At 45.8% G+C, this 23031-nt stretch overlaps 1 protein-coding gene across 5 annotated transcripts in view; it reads left to right on the top strand.

The window, feature by feature from the left end:
- MYO1B (myosin IB) overlaps positions 1-23031 on the top strand; it is a 175682-nt gene that overhangs the window by 46361 nt on the left and 106290 nt on the right. For 4 of the 5 annotated variants that reach the window (XM_077885398.1, XM_077885400.1, XM_077885399.1 and 1 more), the window contains one exon: positions 4475-4590. The exons of the other annotated variant lie outside the window; for it this stretch is intronic. In XM_077885398.1, the coding sequence (XP_077741524.1) occupies positions 4475-4590 (116 nt within the window). The remainder of the gene's footprint in view (positions 1-4474; positions 4591-23031) is intronic. 5 annotated transcript variants of the gene reach the window in all.

Below are 23031 nucleotides of genomic sequence, written 5' to 3'. Positions count from 1 at the left end.
TGAACTAAGCCTCCGGAGGCCTCTCTGTGGGCGCTGCTGGTCCTGGCGCCGTCTGAGCTCCAGAGTGCTCGACACAGGACACATCTACTTCTTATTTCCAGTCAAGTGAGTGAGTGGAACTCTTTGGTGGGGGGTTAGGGGGGTGGGCGGCAAGGGATGAATCCTGTTTGTTGTTCCCTTTTGTAAAATTTTTATAAGCTTTTTTAAAAATTTTTTATTTTTATTTTTTCAACTGGGCATATTCAGAATAAAAAGGACACACAGCCTTTTCATGTACATTCCGGACTTTAAGCAACTCTGTGTCTTATCTCCAACCCCTTAATGGCAGTGGCTACTTCGTGGGTTCGTTGATAGCATGGCGCGATAAGAAGATACCCAACTATAATAATACACGGTTGCTTGTGAAGAAAATAATAATGATGATGATGATGTATATCATGTGTAAGTGCAAACGTTTGTTGATGTAAACATGGACTGTCTGGTCAGTATCGTCCTGGATCCCGCGGAAGGAGGTGTAATCTGGTGCTGCAGTTACCTGAACGTGGAATGGGTAGTGGCCTACCCAGTAGAACTGTAAACTCCACCCAGCCAGTCAGCGGCTGCGGGAATTCTCTCGAGCCTGAGCGAGGAGGACTATGACTGAAGCTTTGAGTTACTCGGTTGACACAATGTGGAAATATTTAAAGCTTTGACTATTAGTGCACATCGACTGTTCAGGGAAGAAACTCAGAACGGTCAGGTGTCATGGTAGAGGGCAAACCTAGTTAGGAGTTCGAGACCAGAGGATTCGTATCCGAAACATGAGCATAAAGAAACATGGAGAGAGAGCACAGTTTCTTTTACTGTTTCCTTGTTAGATTCGTAAAGCGCGCGCTCGGCCCCTCTTCCGACTCACTGAGCTATGTTGCTGTGCCAGTGATTGTTGCTGGGTGACTTGCCAGCTCCCCAAGTGAGTGGCCTGAAACAACCAGCATTTACTTGTGCACAGTTCTTCGGGATAGCGATGTATGCCGACTCTGGCTTGCCGTGCCTTCTGCTGGTCCCATCTGGGTTCATGCTGCCTCTGACTTGAGGCATCTGGTGGCCTGCCCGGGGCTGGATGGCTTAGAATGGCTTCGCTTGTACGTCTGACGGTTGTCAGGCCGTGCCCCTCAGGACATCGCGGCCGTCCACGTGGTGCGACCTCATTCATGTCGTGGCTTCCAGCCACAGCCACCAAAAAGGGGCTCCTCCTCCACGGGTACTTTTCAAGCCTCTGCTTATGTCGCATCTTATAATGTCTCATTGGACATTTGACGATCAGATTACATGGACAAGGCCAAATTGAAGGGTTGGAGGAATAAAATATTCTTGCAAAGTCACATTTCAAAGGGGTCTGCCTACAGGAGTGGAAGGAACTGTCCTAGCCATCTTTGCAAATAGTATCCCACGGTAGGAACCTGAGGGGGAAGGATAGAGCTTAAAGATTTGTTTAGTGGCAACACGTGGCAGATAGGTCTAACAAAATATTAGGCACTATATACAGTTTACTTGCTATTATATTTCAACCGAAGGATAATGATATGAGAGTCACTTTCTTAGTGATGGATGGGCCGTGGACATGTCAGTCGTTCGGTTAACAGATATTTATGGGGCATCATTAATGGGCCACGCCTTTTTGAGGTGATAGGGAAAGAGCTGGGGAAAAGAAGCACACGTAATTCCGTGTGTGATGAAAGTCACAAGTCACAAAGAGAAACTTGTAATCCGGGAGTGTGGCTTTTGATTTTGAGTTTGAGGCAGCAGAGTTGTTCACTATTTGAGAATGCTACCGAGGCAGATTTTTATCAAGAATTTAGCCACCGTGAAGTTTGGTGTTAAAGAACAACTTGATCATTGGTTTGTCTGCCAACAGCAAATATCTGTTTCAATCATTGTGTTCTAGAAACTACCTAAAAAAAAAAAAAAAAAAAAAAGGAGAGTCATGTATTTTTCTACGGAAGAAGGCCACTCTTTTAATCAACAGATATTAAAAGAATAACCAGTCATTACATTTTCGTATCTACCAGTGTAGCTAATAATTCTTTTTTTTTTTCTCTAAAGATTGTATTTATTTATTCATGAGAGACACAGAGAGCAAGAGAGGCAGAGACACAGGCAGAGGGAGAAGCAGGCTCCATGCAGGGAGCCCGATGCGGGACTTGATCCCGGGACCCCTGGGGTCACGCCCTGGGCTGAAGGAGACGCTAAACCGCGGAGCCACCCAATAATTCTAGTATATTAGTTAGAAGCGATTGAGACACTCACCCAGTCTCCAGCATCTCCCATCTACTCGCTAGGTAGGTTGGAGTGTGAAGAAACCTGCTTGAAAATGGGAAAAGTTAGAAAACTTGGGAGTCCTCTCTTGTCAGGCCAGATTAATCGTTCTTAGTGATAGAATGTCAGAAATAAATGTAGAAAACTGCGTGGGAACAGTTTTCTTTCACCACAGTGGTCTTGTCTGTGCTTGAGAGGATAAAAAAAGTATGTGTAGAAATGACCTGTTTAGTTTTCTGGGTTGGGGGAGAAGTCTTTAATAATTCAAATAATTGTGATCTTTGACAGAAAGAAATCAGAACATTCATACTGTTCTGTTTTCTGTTCTGTTCAATTTATGTAAAGAGCTGACAATCTTGAATCCAGTGGTGGCAATACCAGAAAAATCGGTTGCTCTGAAAATGCCACCTTCTGTTACATGACATTGGAAAGATGGGGGAAGTTAGAGCTGACTTTTTCCCCCTTTTTTTCTTTTACCTTTTTTCTTAAAATAATTTTATTACTTACATATTTTTGTTAGTGTCTTCATCCCCCACCTCCCCACCCGCCCCCAGGCCCATGATGTTGAAACTGAAAGGAAAAATGAAGCCGGTAAAATGAGTTCCAGTTCCGTGACTCTTGCTCGTGGCTTTGTGCTGGTCTCTGTACAGAACGAACTGAACCAAACTACTCCTGCTGCCGGGAATCCAGATCAAAATGGAAGAGATGATTAATAATAGGGCAGTTTGTAGTATGAGAGGGATGAGGACTCCTAAAATACAGTATTGATTCCCTCCAAAATACATTTATTTTTTTAAATAAATTTTTATTTATTTATGATAGAGAGACAGAGAGAGAGAGAGGGAGAGAAAGAGGCAGAGACACAGGCAGGGGGAGAAGCAGGCTCCATGCACCGGGAGACCGACGTGGGACTCGATCCCGGGTCTCCAGGATCGCGCCCTGGGCCAAAGGCAGGCGCTAAACCGCTGCGCCACCCAGGGATCCCCAAAATACATTTAAATTCCACATTAAATTTAAATTTGACATTAAATGTACTCTCGTTTAAAAAGTACATTTAGGGGATCCCTGGGTGGCTCAGCGGTTTGGCACCTGCCTTTGGCCCCGGGGTGCGATCCTGGAGTCCTGGGATTGAGTCCCGCATAGGGCTCCCTGCATGGAGCCTGCTTCTCCCTCTGCCTGTGTCTCTGCCTCTCTCTCTCTCTCTCTCTGTCTATCATAAATAAATAAATAAATCTAAAAAAAAAATAAAATAAAAAGTATCTTTAAATTCTGATGTTGCAGTGTGTGAGCTAGACTATCGAAGTCTGTTGTTTGAATGCCCAGGGGTAACCGTGGCCCCAAAGCGGGCTGCATGCCGTCTGAGCCAGTAGGATAGGTGGATGGGCTTGTGCAAGGGCAGCCCGAAAGTGAGGCCCTAGTTGATAGGTATGGCTGTGGTTCAGGAGGAGGGAAGTCCTGAGTTACAGTGGAGGATAAAGAGGAGAGGAGGAGACACTAGTTTTAACTGGAATAAGGGACAGCATAGCTGTTGCTCAAAATTAGCTGTGGTTGGTGACAAATATTTTGGCAAGCATGACAGGACTGTGGAGGACTCTTACTCGGGATCACACGTTAATCTAGAGATTTATTTATTTTTTTTAAGATAAGAATTTTAAGGAACTTAACAATTTATTCACATTGTCATAATTAACACAAATGGATTGATGCCATATAGAGGTCACATATCCAAGTCCTACAACTGAGTATTGGAGTTTTTTTTTTTTTTTTATAAATTTATTTTTTATTGGTGTTCAATTTGCCAACATATAGAATAGCACCCAGTGCTCATCCCATCAAGTGCCCCCCTCAGTGCCCGTCACCCAGTCACCCCCACCCCCCGCCCACCTCCCCTTCCACCCCCCCCCCCTAGTTTGTTTCCCAGAGTTAGGAGTTAGAGATTTATTTTGAAAGGTATTTTCAATGTATACATCTGTGCCTTCCATTTATCAGCAAAATGAAGAAACCTTCTTTGACCATCTGTCTTCAGAGCTCTTAAGTGTCCCTGAAAAGTAGGAATGGTCAAGCCGGAGAACCAGTTTTGTTTCTAAAAGGATGAAACTGAGAGACCCTGAGATTTAAGCTGTTAAAATACATCCTGTGTGATAATGAGGATCTTTTTTTTTTGTTCTTTCTTTTGCAGACGTACATTGGAAGTGTGGTCATATCCGTTAACCCATACCGGTCGTTGCCCATTTATTCACCAGAGAAAGTAGAAGATTACAGGAATAGAAATTTTTATGAACTGAGCCCTCACATGTAAGTGTGGTATTAGAGCAGTAAGTTTCTCTTTCACTGCAGAGACGTGTAGTTGACAGATGTGTCCAGCTGTTTCCTTTGAGTCTCGGGAAAATGTTTTCGTCATTTTTTAAAATTAGACGAAGGAATGTGAAAGTTAATTGTTGTGCCTTCTTTTAAATTTCCAAAAGGCAGGGTACTCCATTTGGCGTCAGGCTCTGTAAGTTCCGAAATATTTGGGTTCACTATGTAAAATATGTTCTGTTACGAGTTTCTTGTAAGTAGCAGCTGCTGCTAATTATTTTTGCAAATAAAACAAGAATGTACATTGTTTATTCTTTTAAAGAGCCCAAGCAGCATTTTCAGTGGGTTGGGTTAAGAAAGATCCCAAGTGTTGGGTTGCGTAATGGTTTTTGAGCAAGAAAGAATGAATAATACCTTCAGTTTATGGTCTTCACAGACATTGACAGTGTTTGCCAGACATGTGCATTAGGCCAATGGTTTCAACTTCCCTGAAACTAGCCACTTGCTTGATTTTTTCTGAAGGTCTCTTGTTAGTGTAAAGAATTCCTGTAAATAACAACCTACCATAATTACGTAGCGCCGAGGTTGGAGGCCCCTGAGCTAAGGTGACAGAGTCTGTAGTTTTAGGTGTGGTCTAGCAGAAAAGAACTTTCTCTGTATGTTTGAAGATGATCTATGGGCTCGATTAATTTTGATAGGAAAAAAAATCTAGTAATTAAAGCATATATATACCACAGTTTTGGATGTTTCTCCTGATAAGATAGCACACAGTGACACCTTTGGACTGTTTGGCACTAAATATTTAAGTAATTCCTGAAAATGGTTGTTAAAAGCTTAAATACTATATATTTTGCCCGTCAAGTGGATCTCGATTATTCTGTTTTCTTCTAGAAGCAGTAGATGTTGCAAGTCCTCTTGTTTCATTTTGCCTGGAGGAAAATAAAATGTTGAAATTTGTTTTATGAAGTTATCCCCGTAGTTAAGCCCCTGTCATTGAAATACTTTATTTGATGACTGAGTATTTATTTTATTTTTTTTAAAGGAAGTTTTTAAAAAAGATTTATTTATTTATGATAGACAGAGAGAGAGAGAGAGAGAGAGGCAAAGACACAGGCAGAGGGAGAAGCAGTCTCCATGCCGGGAGCCCGACGTGGGACTCGATCCTGGGACTCCAGGATTGCACCCTGGGCCAGAGGCAGGTGTGAAACCACTGAGCCACCCAGGGATCCCCGAGTATTTATTTTAAATTCTAGGCCTTGAAACTGTGCTTCCCAAAGTAATATGCTTGGATCAGGGATGTTAGAACCCTGCAGGAGCTTGTGAAATACCTAGTTTTGTAGGCCTTACCTCTCCCAAGCCAGGAATCTACATTTTTCACAAGTTTTCCAGTTGATTCTTTTGTATCCGTGAGTATGAGAACTTGAGAACCAAGAACTTATCTTGGTTTGTATATTTATAAATATTTCCCTTTCCTTAACTGCTGATAGCAAATGGTGACCTTTATGCAGGTAGCCTTCCTATGAGAGTGGTTTGTATTTATTGAGTACTTACTCTGCGCAGGTACTGCTCTCAGTGCTTTACGTGGGTGATAACTCATTTTATTCTCAAAATAATTCTGTGAGGTAGGTCGTGTTACAAATGGGGGAATTTTCCCAAAGCCACGCAGCTCCTGGGTGGGGAGCCCGGCTGTGAAAACCGTCATCTGCCTTTTTCGTGGTGGGGCCTCTGACTGTGCACTTTCAAACACACCCCAGGCCCTCCGCGGCTGCCCTAGCTGTGCCTCAGTGTGTCCCAGAGACTGCATGTCATTCTCCCGTTTGCAGCTTTAATCTCCCGTTTGGGGACGTTTAAATCTATATCAGATCTATTCTAGAACGCCAAAGTCCGTGCTCTGTAATACCTATTTTTACCCCCACCCCTGAAAGATTTCTAAGAGTCTGTATGGCATCACCACCCTGGTTTACGCCCCTTACTTCCTAAGGACAACAGCTATGATCAGCTGTAAAATGAATTTCCAGTGTGCTTAGAATACAGACAAAAATATACATTTTTTTATCTTTTTAATTTATTTTATTTTTTAAATTTTTAAAAAATATATATATATTTTAAACTCAATGAATGTTTATTAGATGGAGTTAGGTGACAAAAACCTTTTAGCGTGGTCTGTAAAACGCTGTGTGTGGGGTGGGCGGCCCAAGGTCCAGGTTTACTTAATGAATCTGCATTTGCTAGATTTGTATCACACCTGCCTTCCCGTCTCTGCTCTTTACGCCCTCATCGCCTGCCTTCCCACCAGGTCGTGTTTGCACATTCCGTGCCCTCCGCCCGGAATGCTTTTCCCTCCCTTCTCCCCAACAACTTCGGTTCTTCCTTTGGTTCTTTTTTCTTCCTTTGGTTCTCAGGTTGCATTGGAGCTCCTCAGGGAAGGACCGTCCCTCACCCCTCCCGGCCAAGGTCAGGTCATTGCCCTTGCCACAGTTACAGTTTAACGGTGCTTTATGAGATGATTATGGGATTCCCGTCGGCCTCACCTGCCCGCCGGCTCACCCCGAGATTCTTAGCACCTCAGGGTGATACCTTAATGCTGAGAATATAGTGAACAGGACCTGGGCTTGAGTCCCAGCTCTTCTGCTTGCAATCTGTGTAATCTTGAGCAAATGACTTGAAAAACACCCTAGACTCAGAAATTAAACAATCTGCTCTGTTCGGTGGGAAAATAATTATTAACTCCTAGGATTTTTGTGAGAGGTAAAAATCTAGTAGATACGTAGATAATGTAATTATCTGGTGTATGTAAAGTGCTCAGTGCGCAGCGGACCACAGCCTTGTGGGAAAGGAGAATAGCTGCTGTTAACAGTAATGCGTGTAATTATCGTAATAAGAAGTAAGGGACACATTTTGAGCCTCCTCACATGCTCTTTCTTTCTTACCAGTTTCTCCTCCGTGGTGGGACATTTTCCACTTCCTTTATTTTTTAATTATTTTTATTTTTTAGAGATTATTTCTTTCCTCGAGACAGAGAAAGAGAGAGAGAGAGAGAGAGAGAGAGAGAGCGAGCATGGGCAGGAGGGGCTGAAGGAGAGGGAGAGAAAATCGCAAGCAGACTCCCACCTGAGCCGAAAACCAGAGTTGGGTGCTTGATGGACTGGGCCACCCAGGTGCCCCCCCACTTCCTTTAAAGCATTTTCCCTTCATTATTCTTTGTGAACGTCCAACTTTGATAGTGTCTGAAATAGGGTCGGTGCTAGCTAGGTCTCCTCCTAAAGCCTAGTCTGACATTCTCAAATGGGAATTTTGCAGCATAAAGGATAAGGTGACCTTGGGCTTTTGATGTATTTTAGCCATAACTATTTCAAGAATTTGGTCCCAGTTTGGGTAAAAAACTGAAACAGCTGCCCAGTCCACCTATACTTTGAAAATTTTAGTTTACCCCAGATTACATTTGGAATTTAGTTTGACCTGCTGTGGACTGCAGAAACATCCAGGGGGTGCCTGGGTGGCTCTTTCAGTTAAGTGTCTGCCTTCGCCTTAGGTTGTGATCCCAGGGTCCTGAGATCCAGTCCCAAGTCAGGCTCCCTGCTCAGCGGAGAGTCCGCTTCTCCTTGTCCCTCTGCCCCGGCCCCCCTCACGCCCCTGCGTGTGCACACACTCCCTCTCCTCTCTCTGTCAAACAAATAAATAAAATCTTAAAAAAAAAAAAAAACCATCCAGGTTATTTCCCTTATAGCTCATGCATTTTTGAAGGTGCCCAGAAATCATCCATCTTTGTCTTTTTCTTGATTGAAAGATGATCTTTCAATTCTCTTTCTCAGATAATCGAAAAATATTTACATTTCATGTACGTACGTGACGTTGCACTAGCGGACGTGTATAAATGAGTAAAATGAGTATCAACAGTGGTTTCTTACCTATATTCCTTTCCAAGGCCATTTTATATTGTACCTGTTCTCCTACCTCCTTTGTGTTTGGAGCCGCCCCTTGAGCACGGCAGCGTTGGGTGTCAGGCCCAGAGAAAGGAGGGCTCCGTGGGGCAGCCTAGGTGACACCCCTCGCTCTTCTGGTTGTGTAAGGAGCGTCTTTTGAATGTGATTTTTGTAAAATTTTATTTATTTACCTGAGAGTGAGAGACAGACGGGACAGAGCACAGGCAGGGAGGAGGGGAGAAGCCGGCTCTGCGCTGAGTGGGGAGCCCGATGCGGAGCTCGAGCGCACCTGGGGCCCGACCGAGCCGAGGCGGACGCTCAGACGCTTACCCGCCGGCCGCAGGTGCTCCTCCGGTGTGAGCTTAAGGCTGTTTGCACGTTACGAGTTGTCTGATGGCTCTCATGAGGACTTGGTCCGCGTCAGGCCGTCGGGAGCTGCGCTCCCGGAGAAGTGCCTCGTACCCCAGCCGCGTGGGGAGGCAGGAGTGACGGGAAAGGCGAGGACCCCCGTGAACGGCTTGATTTCCCTCCCGCCAGCATAGCCCGTGCCAGGGCCCCCCATCCTTGTTCTCCCAGGTCCACAGCCCTTGGTTGAGTCGCGGCCCCTGGACCTTGCACCGCTGGTCTTACTGTCTTACGGCGTCTTACTGTCCTGTGGATCTTCCCAAAGTCAGCGCCCGCTTCCCTTCCGGAAACCCTCATGGGCTCCTGCCCGTGGGCCTGAGCTCCCGAGTCCTGTGGCTGCGTGTGCGAGCTCTGCGTGCTGCGGCCTCCCCTCCCCGGCCCGCACACCCGCCGGCTCCCGCCAGCCTCCCCCCAGCCTGGCCCTTCAGGTCTCCTCCCCCCACTCCTGCCCGGCCCCACCGTGACCCGGAGGCCGCCCAGGCTCCTCGGGGCTGTCCGAGGCCGGCGCTCACGTCACTGTCACTTGTCCTGTTCTCTGCCCCCGGGGCACGGCCCCCGCGTGATCCTGTCACTCCTCTAACCGCGGGTCGTCGCGTTCCTGTGTGAAGCTCTCTAATGGGATGAAGGCTCCGTAGGTCACGACCCGCTCCCTGCAGAGGCCTGCGGGGTGACGAGGCCGGAAGCCGGGGCGCTTTCAGTCTTGGTGGCTCCTTTTAATAACTGACTCCAAGGTGGACCCGGCGAACGTCACAAAGGGCATTTCTGGCTCTATCTCGGAATGTCCTAGGGCTGTGGGTGTCCGGGGCTGAGGGTAGAGGCCCGGACGGGAGATCCAGGAGATCCAGGAGATCCAGGGGATCCCTTTTGCGCATGCAGTTGTGTTTATTTCGAGAAGCTCATAGGACAGCGGGCCCGGAAGCCCCCGAGAGGTCGGTGGCGTCGCAGAGCGTGCAAGTGCTTCCTCACGGAGAAAGCGGGAAGGCTGACGTGGCGTCATGTTGCTGAGACTTCGCTATGATTTCTCTTGTTTCGCTTTGGGGAAACTGAGCCTCTAGCGGGCTCTGTCCCGCCCAAGGCCCCCTCCCAGCACCCGATGCCGGGCTTTCCCGCCCGGCGTTCTTTCTCCTTCTTGCCTTAGAGGAGCGACGCACTCCCTGAGCAGGTCCTGCGGGTCCACCGCGCGGCCCCGACGTGCGGCCCCGACGTGCGGGCGGTGAGCGAAGCGGCCGCGATTCCCATCTCCCTGACGGACGCTCCTCTGCCTCGGGTGCACAGGAGGGGGTAGAGCAAAGGGAGGCGGGCTGTCGGGCAAGACCAGGTGGACGGCGCTCCGTGGCGCCTGTTCCTCGCGGGCTCTGGGCCGGGAGCAGGTGCGCCGTGGCCCGCGAGCCGGCTGTCCGTGGAGACCTCTGACGTGGTGACGGTGCGGCCCAGAGGCCTCCCGCCGGCCCCCTGCCTTCCCTGCGCGGCGCCCTCGGGTCCGGGTCCGAGGCGGGTGGTTGCCTGATGCAGGGCAACCAGGGCCAGAAAGCTTCTTGACGGAGGGCGACGGCGGGGACGGTGCTGGCCTGGCCCTCCCGCGCCCCCCGAGCTCCGGGCCCAACGGGCCCCCCGACCCTCGAGCTCCTGCTCGCACCTACCATCTCGGGCCGCCGTGGCTGGAAGACGCGCAGCCAGTTCCCTGTCAAATCCCGGACCGCTTGTTCGTTCGTTCGTTCGTTCTTTCATTCATTCATTCATTCATTCATTCATTCATTCCAAACCGTCTTGAACTGAAGCCGGAAGTTTGGTCTCTGCCACCATAATGTTTTCCTCACGACAACCTCTGTGGCGTGATCCCACGTTCATTAGTGGAAGGGGTCTGTCTCTGGAGACTCCGAGCAGGCTCTCTGACTCCTCGTTTCTAGATCCCCGATGGAAGTTCACGTACCGCTTCCCCCGCGCGGCACATCTCGGGCTCAGAAGCCAGTTTTGAAAAGCCTGTTTGTGATGCCGAGCACGTCCCTACCCGCGTACGTAGTGGCCTCCAGGATCACGTCTTAAAGGGGAAAATTTGGTTCTCAGCTGAGCAAGTTTCTTCCTGCAGGCGTGCGGTGTGACGGGTCTTTGACAGGCCCTGGGAAGCTCTGCAGCCTTCTAGAAGAGATCCGTGTCATCCTAAAGGAGTGGCGCTGAGGCCTCAGCCCTGCAAATAGTCAGTCTGACGCTTCATCCCCAACAAAGCACGACGGTCGGAACCCGCGTGGGAAGCCCCGTGTAGAGAGGGTGTGTTTAGGGCGGGTGGCCAGGGGCACCCCCTTGGTTGTTGAAATAAGCTTGGTCTATTGCTGAGACCTGTTTGGCGGTAGGCCAGGGTAGCCAGGGCGGAGGGAGCTGTGTGGGAGTTTGCCTAAGCAGGGGTCAGCAAATACCAGTCCCGGTCCAGTCTGGGCCAGCCAGCAAAGCAGAGATAATGGAGACAGAGTTCAGTAAAGCGTGTAGGGTCCCGGACTTCAAGGGCGGGAGAGGCAAGAATGTGTCCTGGGGCTGCTGTGGGGCTGAAATCCGTACAAAAGGGAACGGGCCCTGCTGTACCGTCCCCAGGAGGGGCCTTGTGGCTGCCCGCGGGGTCCAGGATGCGCTTCCCCACCGGCTCCAGCCTGTCTCAGGGATCCCAAGTCCCTACGTGGAAGCGATTGCTCATTCACTCAATCAGCATTATTAAGCATCCGAGATATGAGTGAGGTGCTGTGGATGCAAAGCTGGAAGTGTCCTTAAGGGTGCACAGCCTGCTATGGGAGCCAGACCAATAAATGACTACAAAAGGGAGAGAACTTGCATGAAAAACGTGGGAGATCCTGTGTGGGGCGCCTGGGTGGCTCAGTCGGTTGAGCATCTGACTCTTGATTTCAGCTCAGGTCACGATCTCAGGGTCGTGAGGTCGGGCCCCACATTGGGCTCTGCGTTGAACGTGGAGCCTGCTTAAGATTCTCTCTCTCCCTCTCCACCTCCCCTCCTCTCTCTGTCTAAAAATAAACAAAAATCCTAAAAACTTTTTTTAAAAAAAATGGTAGGAGATCTAGAAAGAGCACATGTTATCATTTGCCCTGGGTAGCGTGGCGTTCCCAATGAATCAGCGGTACTGCTTGCGTTCCTAGAGGCGTCCACGTTCCTAGAGGCGTCCGAGCTCAGGTCCCCGGTGGGGAAGGCGCTGTGGGCAGATCGGGGGAGGGCGAGCAGCCCTGCCTCAGGAGCTAGAAGACGGGACGGTCTTGAATGATGAATTTGCCGCTGACGTAAGGAATCGGGTTCTAGGCCCAGGAAATCATTTTCCCGTCAGAAGAAGCAGTGTCAATTCCGTCGTTCAGCATGTTTCTTGAGTGCCAGGTACTAGTTCTCCAGGTACAAAATCTCAGCCCTGTTGGGCTTATGTTCTAGAAGGGAGGGAGACGGTAAGCAAGAGAAGTAAATAAAATAAACGATGGTTTAGATGGCGTCGGGCGCTCTGGAGGGTGGTGGGGCTTCCTCCCTGCCACTCTCATGTCCCCTAATGTTCCGTAATTCCCAGCGTGGGTGCGGAGTGGCCCGTGTGGACTGAGAGAAGAGGATGTGTACAGAGGCTCACGTTCCCAGCGTTGGATTCTTTCTACCCGAGCTCAGCCCCTTCGCACTTTCTGTTGTATGAATGTGCTTCTCAAAGGTTTAGACAAAATTTGAATTCTTCGTTAAGGTATGAGTTCACCACGCAGCTCTTTTATTTTAAAGGTGATTATTTGTTGGTGTCCGGTTGTCCAGGCATCTTAACTTGTTGGCTCTCTGTTGCTTTGATCTGAACTTCCTCTTAGGTGATTAAGATTTGGGAAGCAGATAGACCGGTTTTGCTCTGCGCCAGCTCCCCACCCCCATGTTTTCCACATTCAGGGTCCTTGGGTAGATGTGTACATTATTATTATTATTAATTTATTTTTTAAGGTTTACTTATTTATTAGAGAGCACGTGGGGGGGACAGAAGAGGGACCAAAGGAGAGGGAGAGGATCTCAAGTGGACTCCGCCTTGAGCACTGAGCCTGGCCTGGGGCTCCATCCACCAACCCTGAGATCATCACCCTCATGAGTCGGGTGCTCAACCGACCGAGCCACCCAGATGCCCTTAGATGTGTAATTAGTAAGAAAGTGCAAGTTATTTTGGAGTCTTGTTTTTTTAGTCCTTGAACCTGATTGCCTAAAAGGTCAACATTGAGACACTCGCTCCTGCCATCATTTCCCGTGTCACTTCTCTCTTGTTTGTTTTAAACCCTCATGGCCTCCAAGCAGGTGTCGTGTGTTTTCTCCGACACCATATGTTTGGTTATTTTCTGACACCAACGGGGGGGTCCAACAGTTCTCTTCCACTCTGACACTACCCAGAGTTCGTGAGGGTTTCCCAGGTCAAGGCTCAGCCCCTCAAGACGGCCCGGCGTCGGATGCCTGCCGCCAGTGGAGTGCCCAGGCTACCCACGCTTCTACCCAGCTGATTACACATGTGAGGACTTCCACGGTCTTGCTCAGGTTCCGTAATTTGCTAGAACGACTCCTAGAACACAGGGAACGCTTTGTTTTCGCCTGTTGATTTATTAGAAAGGCTACAACTCAGAAGCAACCAAATGGAGGAAGGACGGGCGTACAGTCTCCACGCCCTCTCTGGGCAGCCAGCCTGCTGTCCCCACCCCAGCAGCTCCCTGAGCTGAGTCTCCTTGCTCAAGAGCTTTTATAATCCAACCTGAAGCTCCCCCTTCCCCTCCTGGAGCTGGAGAGGTGAGACTGTGTGTTCTCACCCTTTAATGATGCCTTTGGTCCTTCTGGTGACCGGCCTGGTCCTGAAGCTACCCAGAGGGTCCCACTTTGAGTCACCTCATTAGCATAAACTCAGGTGTGGGTGAAAGGCACTTGTTAGGAATAACAAGAAACATTCCTATTGCTCAGGAAATTCCAAGGGTTTCAGGAGCTCTGTGCTAGGAATCAGACACAAAGACCAAATATACTTCTTATACCGTGGATGTGGACTTGTGTGTACTTTATTCTTGAGCGTTCGCTTCCCGAAACCAAGTTAATGCTGGAGTTTTCGGTGTGGTGCCCTGGAAACCAGAATTTTCCAAGAAATATCTTTCTTTTTCCAAGAAATATCTTAAGGGTGGTTCACCAGTTCAACTCAATAAACACTGAGTGTCATAAAGACCCGACTGTCAGCCCCCCTCTCGGGCACCCGCTCCAAGTGGGTCTTGGATGCTCTCCAGCCCCGCTTGTCGTCCTTGAGGACATCACCCTGCCGTTATCTCCCCTCTCCACTGTATTCTCAGCTCTTCCTTCTGGCTTTTCCATTCCGGCTGACAAACATGCTGTAATGTTTCTTGAGATTCCACGTCTTCCAGCTATCACACCATTTGTTTCCCTCGATCACAAAACTCTGAAAAAGTTGCCTACACTTGTCGTGTTGGACTTCTATCCCCTCCCTCAACTACAAGGTCACTCCCCATGTGACCTCCATGTTGTCCAATCTGTGAGTTTTGAACCCTTCTGTTCCTTTAGTTATCAGTAACATTTGACAGTATGACCAATTCCTTCCCAAAACCTGTTCTTAAGATTTGGCTTTCTGGCCTCCATACCTTCCTGTTTTCCCCCAGCCCGCCGGCTGCTCCATGTCTGGCCTCCTCTGCATGCACCTTTTCCTCCACCTCTGAATGTTGGAACGTCCAGGGCCTGCTCTTGGGCCTTTACTTTTCTCTTCTGTAGGCATTAGATGCATGAACCCATGTGGGCTTTAAATACCCCTGATGTGCTGATGCACCCAGAATTAGGTCTCTAGCAGGACTTCTCCCCTGACCTCCCAGCAGTTCAGCCACATTCAACTCTTCGGTGTCTCTTTGGGTGTCCAAGAGGCGCTCGAACTTCAGTGTGTGTCAAACCAGACTTCAGATGGCCCCAGTCCCTCTCCTCTTTCCCGTCTCAGCCTGTGGCAGCACCATTCCTTGGCTGCTCATGCCACACCCTTTCTTTTCTCTCCTGCTTCACATTCAGCCCACCATCAGGTCATGTTGGCTCTCCTTTTATACACCCAGTCTTACCACCTCCATTGCCACCATCCGGTGTTGCTTAGATTATTGGAGGAGCCTTCTAACTGGTCTCCTTCGTTCGCTTCTGCTGTTGTCTCCTCCTCCCACACCTCACCCCCCCCCCCCAGCCATCTTTTCCCCACAAATGTGGGGAAAAGCCACTGGCTAAAGTGTTTTCCTTGAGGATGCCCATCATACTGCTTTTCTTTGCTGCTCAGAAACCTGTAGTGGCTCACGTGTGTCCTGCAGAGCTCCACTTGATGTGGGCACTGGCCAACCGGCACATATATTACCTCTCACCCCCTTGTTCCAGTCACACTGGTCTCCCTGCTGCTCCTCTGGCATGAAAGACACTCTGCACTACTCTTCTCCCATCTAGGGGCTGATCTGTTCTCTCACTTCAGTTAGGAAATATCTTAATTGTCTGTGCAAACACTACCTAAAATAGCAGTCCCTACCCCAATTATGCACAATCCCCTTAGACCATTTTACCTTTCTTTGTTAATCATGATCTGATGTGTTTTTCTGGGTGTTCATTCATTGATGTCTTTCTTGTTTGTCCCCTGGACTGGAGTGCCATCTCCATGAGAGCAGGGGCTTTGTTCATTTTGCATATCCACATGGCCACAGCAATTGGAATAATGCCTGGCAAAGGGCAGCCGCTCCATAAATATTGGTTGGGTGAATGGATGAATGAGTGAATTTGGGGGGGCCTACCATTTATGTGTAGAAACTGTGCGTAAAAGATACACATGGCCTTTGCCTTCAAGAATTTTCCAGGCTAGTTGGAGGGAGTAGGGAATGGCTGCGTAAAAGGGTCATTGTAATATAATACCATACGTGCAATGGCAGAGAATAAGTCTCAAGTACAGAAAAATTGGTGTGTCCCGGGATTCCGAAGGTGCCAGCTATGCTGAGTCTTGAAGAAGGAATTAGCAAGAGGTGGCTGCTGTGGTATAGTGACCAGCTGTGGAGAAGATGAAGCCAAAGGCCACTTTGGTCTAGGACACAGTGAACCAGGGAATCTTAGGAACGGGAAAAGGTTTTTGAGTTGAGATGATAACTACACGTGGAACCTCTTCTCTTTTTCTAAATAAAACATTCAGATACCAGTCTGCTTGAATATTTGGGAGGATTAAAGGATTACGCAGGTTACTCTAAAGTGACAGGAGGAGGCTTTGAGATGAGGGTAGTACTTAACAAAAAATGACAAGCTTATATGCATGGAAAGATTGTCATCTTGCATTTTCAGTCACCAACTGGGAAAATTTTTCAGATTTGTTAAATACGCCTAAATATGTATATATATACACATATGCACACATAAATACGGTGTTTTAACGAATGAGTGGTGAATGACTGCATGTTGGAATGACTTATAAGTGGAAACAGATGTTAATTCATTATGTTTTATGACAGAACTAGTTGCTGTCCGTGATGAATCAGGTTATTCAGGAAGAGGAACATGTAATACTATCAAAATCAAAGTACGGATTTTGAGCCATCATTGACTTTTACAAAGGATGCACACTCCTTTGGATATGAAGCCCTTCCCTTAGGATAGTGTTTTGTGTCTGGATGCATGAGTGTTCAGCTTGAGGTTGGAAAATTATATCCTCAATTACATCAGGAACACCCTAAGCCTTAGAGGTGGCTTAGCCTGATTAAAAAATGATTAGCAATAGAGGAATAAATTAGAGTGTATGCCTCTTCTATTAATCTTTTTCCTTCAGCTCACTGCAACAGCAAAAATTAGAAAGCACGTGGAGGGAGGGAGGATTTGGCTGGTGTGTACCATGGCTCTGTCTGCCTTTGGGAGATGCATACAGGTGTACGCTTCAGGTTGCCTGCTGAAGACCTTAGATGGCCGTTAGAGGAGTCCATCTCCACTTTGATCTTCTATATTTTTATGAAGTATATATCTCTAAGGGCTCTTGGATGTTTCTTGAGGTATTGCCAGGTTTTAAACCATTGCTTTAATTGCTTTCAGAAGACATATTCTCATACTCCTGCACCCTACCTCACATTCTGTCCTACAGTGTTGTCACCGCTTCTGTCTGTATTTATAATTACCTTGGCATTATTAAGAATAGAGGCTTTACGTCATTTGCCCATGGGAATAACATTATGCACAAAAACCAGGAAAGATGTTGAGAATGGCAGGATCTCATCGGTGGTCACAGAAATGTATTAAAAGTGTTCCTGAAGTATAAAGATGTTAAGACATAAATTATAAAATGAGCACGTGAGGCTATTTAAGATTACGTGATACGGGTGAGTCATTGCCATCTGGTTACTCATTACCTGGAACATGGATAAGGAAGGAGGAAGTGTGGAAATGTGTACAGGTGTTTGTTGGGCATTGTTCCTAAAGCCAATAGAAAATGGCATATAATGCTTTGCATGTTTGCTTCCTTTTCATAATGTGACATAATTTTCACTATTGCAGTATTGTATCTGATTGTGAATGCCATTGCTTGTCTTGTGGGCACAGTTAAGGTGGCTCAGTGAATCTTAAAACTAGAAAATCCTTGTCACCTTTTTTTTTTTCTATATATATTCAGGGACTTTCACTTTCTTCAGTGTTTGCATATATCTGGCATTGATCTTGAATAGGACTTTTACAATTAAAATCAATCCTACGTGGTCAGGCTCCCTGCATGGAGCCTGCTTCTCCCTCTGCCTGTATCTCCGCCTCCCTCTCTTTCTCTCTGTATCTGTCATGAATAAGTAAATTTAAAAAAAATCAATCCTATGTGAAAATTTTGGCTGTGGAAATAGAGAAGTGGAGTTTGCATAAAATTGTAGCTGGTGATCACTTGGTTGTGAGCGATCTTTCACTGGGCCGCTTCCTCCCTGCTTCGCGGTTTCTTTCATTTCTCCTTCTTTCCATTTGCGCTGGCCTTTTGTTTTGTTCCCTTCACTCCTTACCTCTCCACATCCTCACATGCTTCTCATCTTTCAAGGTGTATGAGAGGTATACCTGCATTTTGAAGCTTCTCCCCAAAAGGCCACTTCATGGCCCTGACACATATTTTTCCATAGCGTGCATTATGCCACGGTTATATGGCATGTTATTGCGGCTGTCTTATAGATTTCATGGGTTGTTTCCTATTTATGGATTGGATTTATGCCAGAGGAATCATCTTTTGAGCAGAGACTATACGTAATACTTATTTTGTTACCTTAAGATTGGGGGTCTTAGAATCCATCCGGTTCGTTTGCTTATATATGGTTAACTTCAGGTAATACCACAGTAATGTGCTGTGTACATTACAAAACATACACAGGTATAGGGGGGAAAAAGATGAATAAAGACATAAAATAGAAGTTCTCATATTTTATATCCATCTCAAGAAACGCCCTGGGCCCATAGCTCACTTTGGAGACCTCGTGGTTAGGTACCATGTTAGGTACTCAGGAAATGCTTATTTTTGGCCTTCAGCAATTCTGCGCTGGTTGCTAACAAAATCTCTGGCTGTCTAAATGAAAATGGGGGTTATGGACTGAGTAAGGTCAGTTATGCTTGGGTAACGAACCTTTACATCCCAAGATGTACCACATGAATGTTTGTGTCTCCCTGATGGTCCAGTGTGATGAGGATCAGAGGGTGTCCTCAGAGGCTCTCCTTCAAGAGGTGACACATATCCAGGTTGCTTCTATCTTGTAGTTGCAGTCGCTGCACACGTACGTGGCTTTTAGGTTTGCTGTGGTGGTTGAAGAGAGATCACAGTCAGGCCTTGGGCTCTGGTCGGGGAGCACACATGGACTCACCCGAACTGCGAGGGTAGCTGGGAGAGGAGTTCTTCCTACGTGCCTGGGAGGGCAGTGGGTGCTGGGATTTAGGAAATCCACTGCAGGCCTCCTGTTTGCTGGGGTCATCGGTTCTGTGCAAAGCAAGCTTCTGCATGAATTTAAACATGAGCTCAGTAATATAATTTAGAAAGAAAACAGGTCCTCTCAAAGTACTTTCAAATATTTTTTCCTCATCATGACTGAAATCACAGTGCATTTTCACATTTCCACTTTAATCTTATTTGAATGCATTTTATTGTATTAAAGATTTTTTTCTCTTTTTAAAATTTTTTGACTTTTTGTTTATTTTTAAAGTACTCTCTACACTCAGTGTGGGGTGGATGCATTTTAAACATAAAAGTAAAACTGTTCAGGGCGCCTGGGTGGCTCAGTTGGTTAGTGTCTGCCTTTAGGTCAGGTCATGATCTTGGGGTCCTGGGATGGAGCCCTGCATGGCACTCCCTGCTCAGCAGAGAGCCTGCTTCTCCCTCCACTGCTACCCCATGCCTCTGCTTGTGTTCTTCCTCTCTCAAATAAATAAAATCTTAAAAAAAAAAAAAAGTAAAACTGTTCACTCATTTTTCACGTTTCTGTTATTCCTTTTTTTCCACTTGCTATTCAGCATAGAGGCTAGTTGCTTACTGATTTATTATGAACAAAGATTTTTATTTGTGTCACATTTCCTTGTTTTTGTTTACAAGAGTAGTTAATATGTGATTATTTGAAGATGTGTTTAAATGAAATGCTTTGATAGTTTATGGGAACATATCTGTCTTTGGTGCAACTCCCCTATTATTTTCTTGGAACCAATATGTTTACTGGGGGTTTTAGAAAATTTGATGCTGACCTTGTCTATATTAATTTACATATTCATCTATTGGGAATTGTGGCAAAATAGTCATAACCAGCTTTGAAATTTAAGCCAGTGCAATGTTGATATTTTTTGGATTCAACTCTTCCCAGATGGGTGGTGAATAAATAAAACTGAATTTCCCCCACACTGGAGAGTTTAAGCTGTGCTTAAGGACAACTTGAGTTAATTTCTTTTTCCAAATATGGATGTGAAGGATTCAAAGATGGAAGGTGAAGAAATATTAAAATTTTAGAAATGATTACAGAGGAATTTTAATATTATTTCTGACCAACAGATTTTTTTAAAAAGATTTTATTTATTTATTCATAGAGACAGAGAGAGAGAGAGAGACAGAGACACAGGCAGAGGGAGAAGCAGGCTCCATGCAGGGAGCCCGACGTGGGACTCGATCCCGGTCCCCAGGATCACGCCCCGGGCTGCAGGCAGCGCTAAACTGCTGCGCCACCGGGGCTGCCCCGACCAACAGATTTTAATTTTAAGGCAATAATCTTAATTTTCATGGTGGAAAAACCAAAACCCACGTCTTCACCCCCAATATCATGTCACTCTATTTTCATCTTACACAATGTAGATAATGTTATTTCTGAATTTTACTTCCAGATTTATACCAGTTATTCTTTTGTTAATTTTGCTCATAATCAAGTACTTGTAAAAATATTTGAAGTATATCCTTTATATGCTTTTCTTGTATCCCCTTAATCTGGAAAAATACTCCTTTTTTTGCCAGTAGTTTTATTGAATATAAAAAGCAAGCTCCAGTTCATATATCTCTATGCATTTGTTAAAAAGCGAATTATCTCATGGGTATATATCTTGTCTTACTTACAATATAGTATCTTCTTTTGGGAATAGATTAAATTTTTTATGGTCTTTAAATGGTACAAGAGTGCCAAATTAAATATTTGGCTATTAATGGTTGTAGAGCAGTGTACCCAAAGGTATGGTTAAAAATCATTGTCAACCAGCTCTTTGAAGGCATTAAAGAGAGCCCTAAAGTAGCGTGGATAATTAGAATAGGATTCTAACTGGTAAGCCAGATGTGCACTTGGATGTTGGGAGCTTTGTACTTACTGTTTTTGGAATGTCCTGGCCCCTTAATTTCTGTGTGTCTGTACCAGTCATCTACCTACCTACCTACCTACCCTACCTACCTGCCTGCCTGCCTATCTTTATATGCCTCTGTCTGTCGTCTCTGTATGTCCTTCTTCCTCACCTCCTTCAGGCCCTTTGCTTGGATGTCACCTTCTGATTGTATCCTTTCTGATCCCCTCTCCCCCTTTCTGCCCTGGCCTAGCACACCCTCTTGTGTGCTTTATTTCTCTTCTCACCACCTTCTGGCAAACTGAACTTTGCTTATTTTCTTTATTGCCTGCCTTCCTCATCCACATTGCTCTGTGGAATATTCCTGATGACCAGAACAGCGGCTGGCCCATGGCAGGCAGGCTGTAATATCATTTAACATAGATTCAATAAGCCTTAATCACATGTTAAAAAAAAAAAATCTCTCATGTTCCAGGAATTCATATCAAAAGATGAAGCCAAATTGTAAAGACTTTGCCTTCGCTGGATATTCAGTGGAATTTCAAATGGTATAATTTTAAAATATGGGAAACAATCCCTTTAAATATTCACAACAGAGAATGGAAGATAATAAAGTTATTCAAGTATGAGATTTGAGTGTATCTTGAGAATATTACAGCTAAAGATTCAGAGATTAACTTGCACTATCAGTACCATTACTTGTGGTGTTTGGGTTGTGGATGTCAACAAAGCCTCAACGTCAGCTGGACACTTGTAACAGAGACCCTTCTATCAACTTGGAGATATAATTGAGAGGTCTTATTTACATTAAAAAGAAGGCAAATATTTTCCAATTCTCTTTTTAGAGATGACTCGCAAGAAATACATCTTAACTGTTTTTTGAGTTATTGGTGGCCAATAGATGGCTTATTTACATTGGAGATCTCAGTGAATGGAACAGTACATTTTCATAAGCAAAAGTTTCCTTTTTAGCATCTCTGCAGAAGCCTATATGGCAAGAATCCTCTTGGAATTAGCAAGGAAGGAGAAGAATATTGGGTTTTTGCAGAACACTTGAGATTTGAAGTGGTTGGGTGAAAGAATAGGAGCTAAAGCATAAAATTAGGAATGCATAAATAATTTCAATAGATATAGAATCCATGTCAACAGTCGTGCATTCAGAATTCCTGTTTCCATAACATGTGGCAGGGCAAAGGGCCTCCAGACTTTCTGTGGACTAAGTGTTGCTAAAATTTATTTTCCTTGATACTGAGACTTATGAACAGAGTTTTAAGTGAATAAATGAAAAATGTCAGTTTTGAATGTCAGAGTTTTAAGTGAATAAATGAAAAATTTCCAAGAAATTGGCTTTCTTAGTTATACTTATAGGGGGGCTCATATATTTTGAAGCAGATTTATTTACCTGTCTATCTACCTAACTACTTACCTACCCTTCCATCAATATATCATCTTTCCCCACCAAACAAACAGACAAAACCCAAAGAAGAGCCGTTACCATTAGCATGGATTTTAGTCACATTAATTGCATTATTTGGCTTTCTATAGTTCAAAAATGTGTGAGGAATGTGAATGGGAGCTAGTTATTATATCCCCCCCCCCACATTGAAAATCAACGAGAAAAAAAAAAAAGAAAAAAAAAAAAGAAAATCAACGAGAGACAGCTTAATCATTTATAATCAATATTATAAAATGGCTAGCTTTTTAAAAATCAGAGAAAAGGAAACAGAAAGTAAATGAGGCCCAAACAGAAGTTAATACCATGCTGTCCTATATGGTTATTGAACTTGGTTATTTTCATTTCCTAGTAGTCAAAACAAAAAGGAAAATATAATCAATTACAAAATGATTTTTGCACATAAGATCAAAGCACGTGAGCTGCTCGAGAGAAGTGAAGTTCTCCTTACCAGTTAGAGCTACAAGAAATTTCTCTTATGGGACCTAGGAGGTGAAGCATGTCCTCTCTACCACACCTCTCAAAATTTCCCTGCAGGAAATAGTAGTGAATTTTATATAGCTGCTGCTTAAACCACTTCGCCGTGTGGAAGCTAAGCTAAGATAGGCCACTCACAGGGTGTAATACCCACGGCGTAGGTGGGGGAGAGGCAGGACGTGAAGACACGTAAGGCTAAGACAGTGCTTGTCATCCTGGGCTGCTCAGGAGAACCCCTGCAGAATCTGGCCAGGCCTGTGGAGTGTGGGGCCTTGAGGAACAAAGCACCAAGGTGGTTCCAATGTGCATCCAAGGTCAAGAACCACCAGTGCAAGCAACTAGCTTACCGGTGGCTTGAGTTGACTCCGGGAATGCGAGGAACAGAGAGACTGCACTTTCTCC

This window comes from Canis aureus, chromosome 36, assembly GCF_053574225.1.
Source record: "Canis aureus isolate CA01 chromosome 36, VMU_Caureus_v.1.0, whole genome shotgun sequence".
NCBI classification, from domain to species: domain Eukaryota; kingdom Metazoa; phylum Chordata; class Mammalia; order Carnivora; family Canidae; genus Canis; species Canis aureus.
This window is presented reverse-complemented; position numbering and strand designations above follow the sequence as displayed.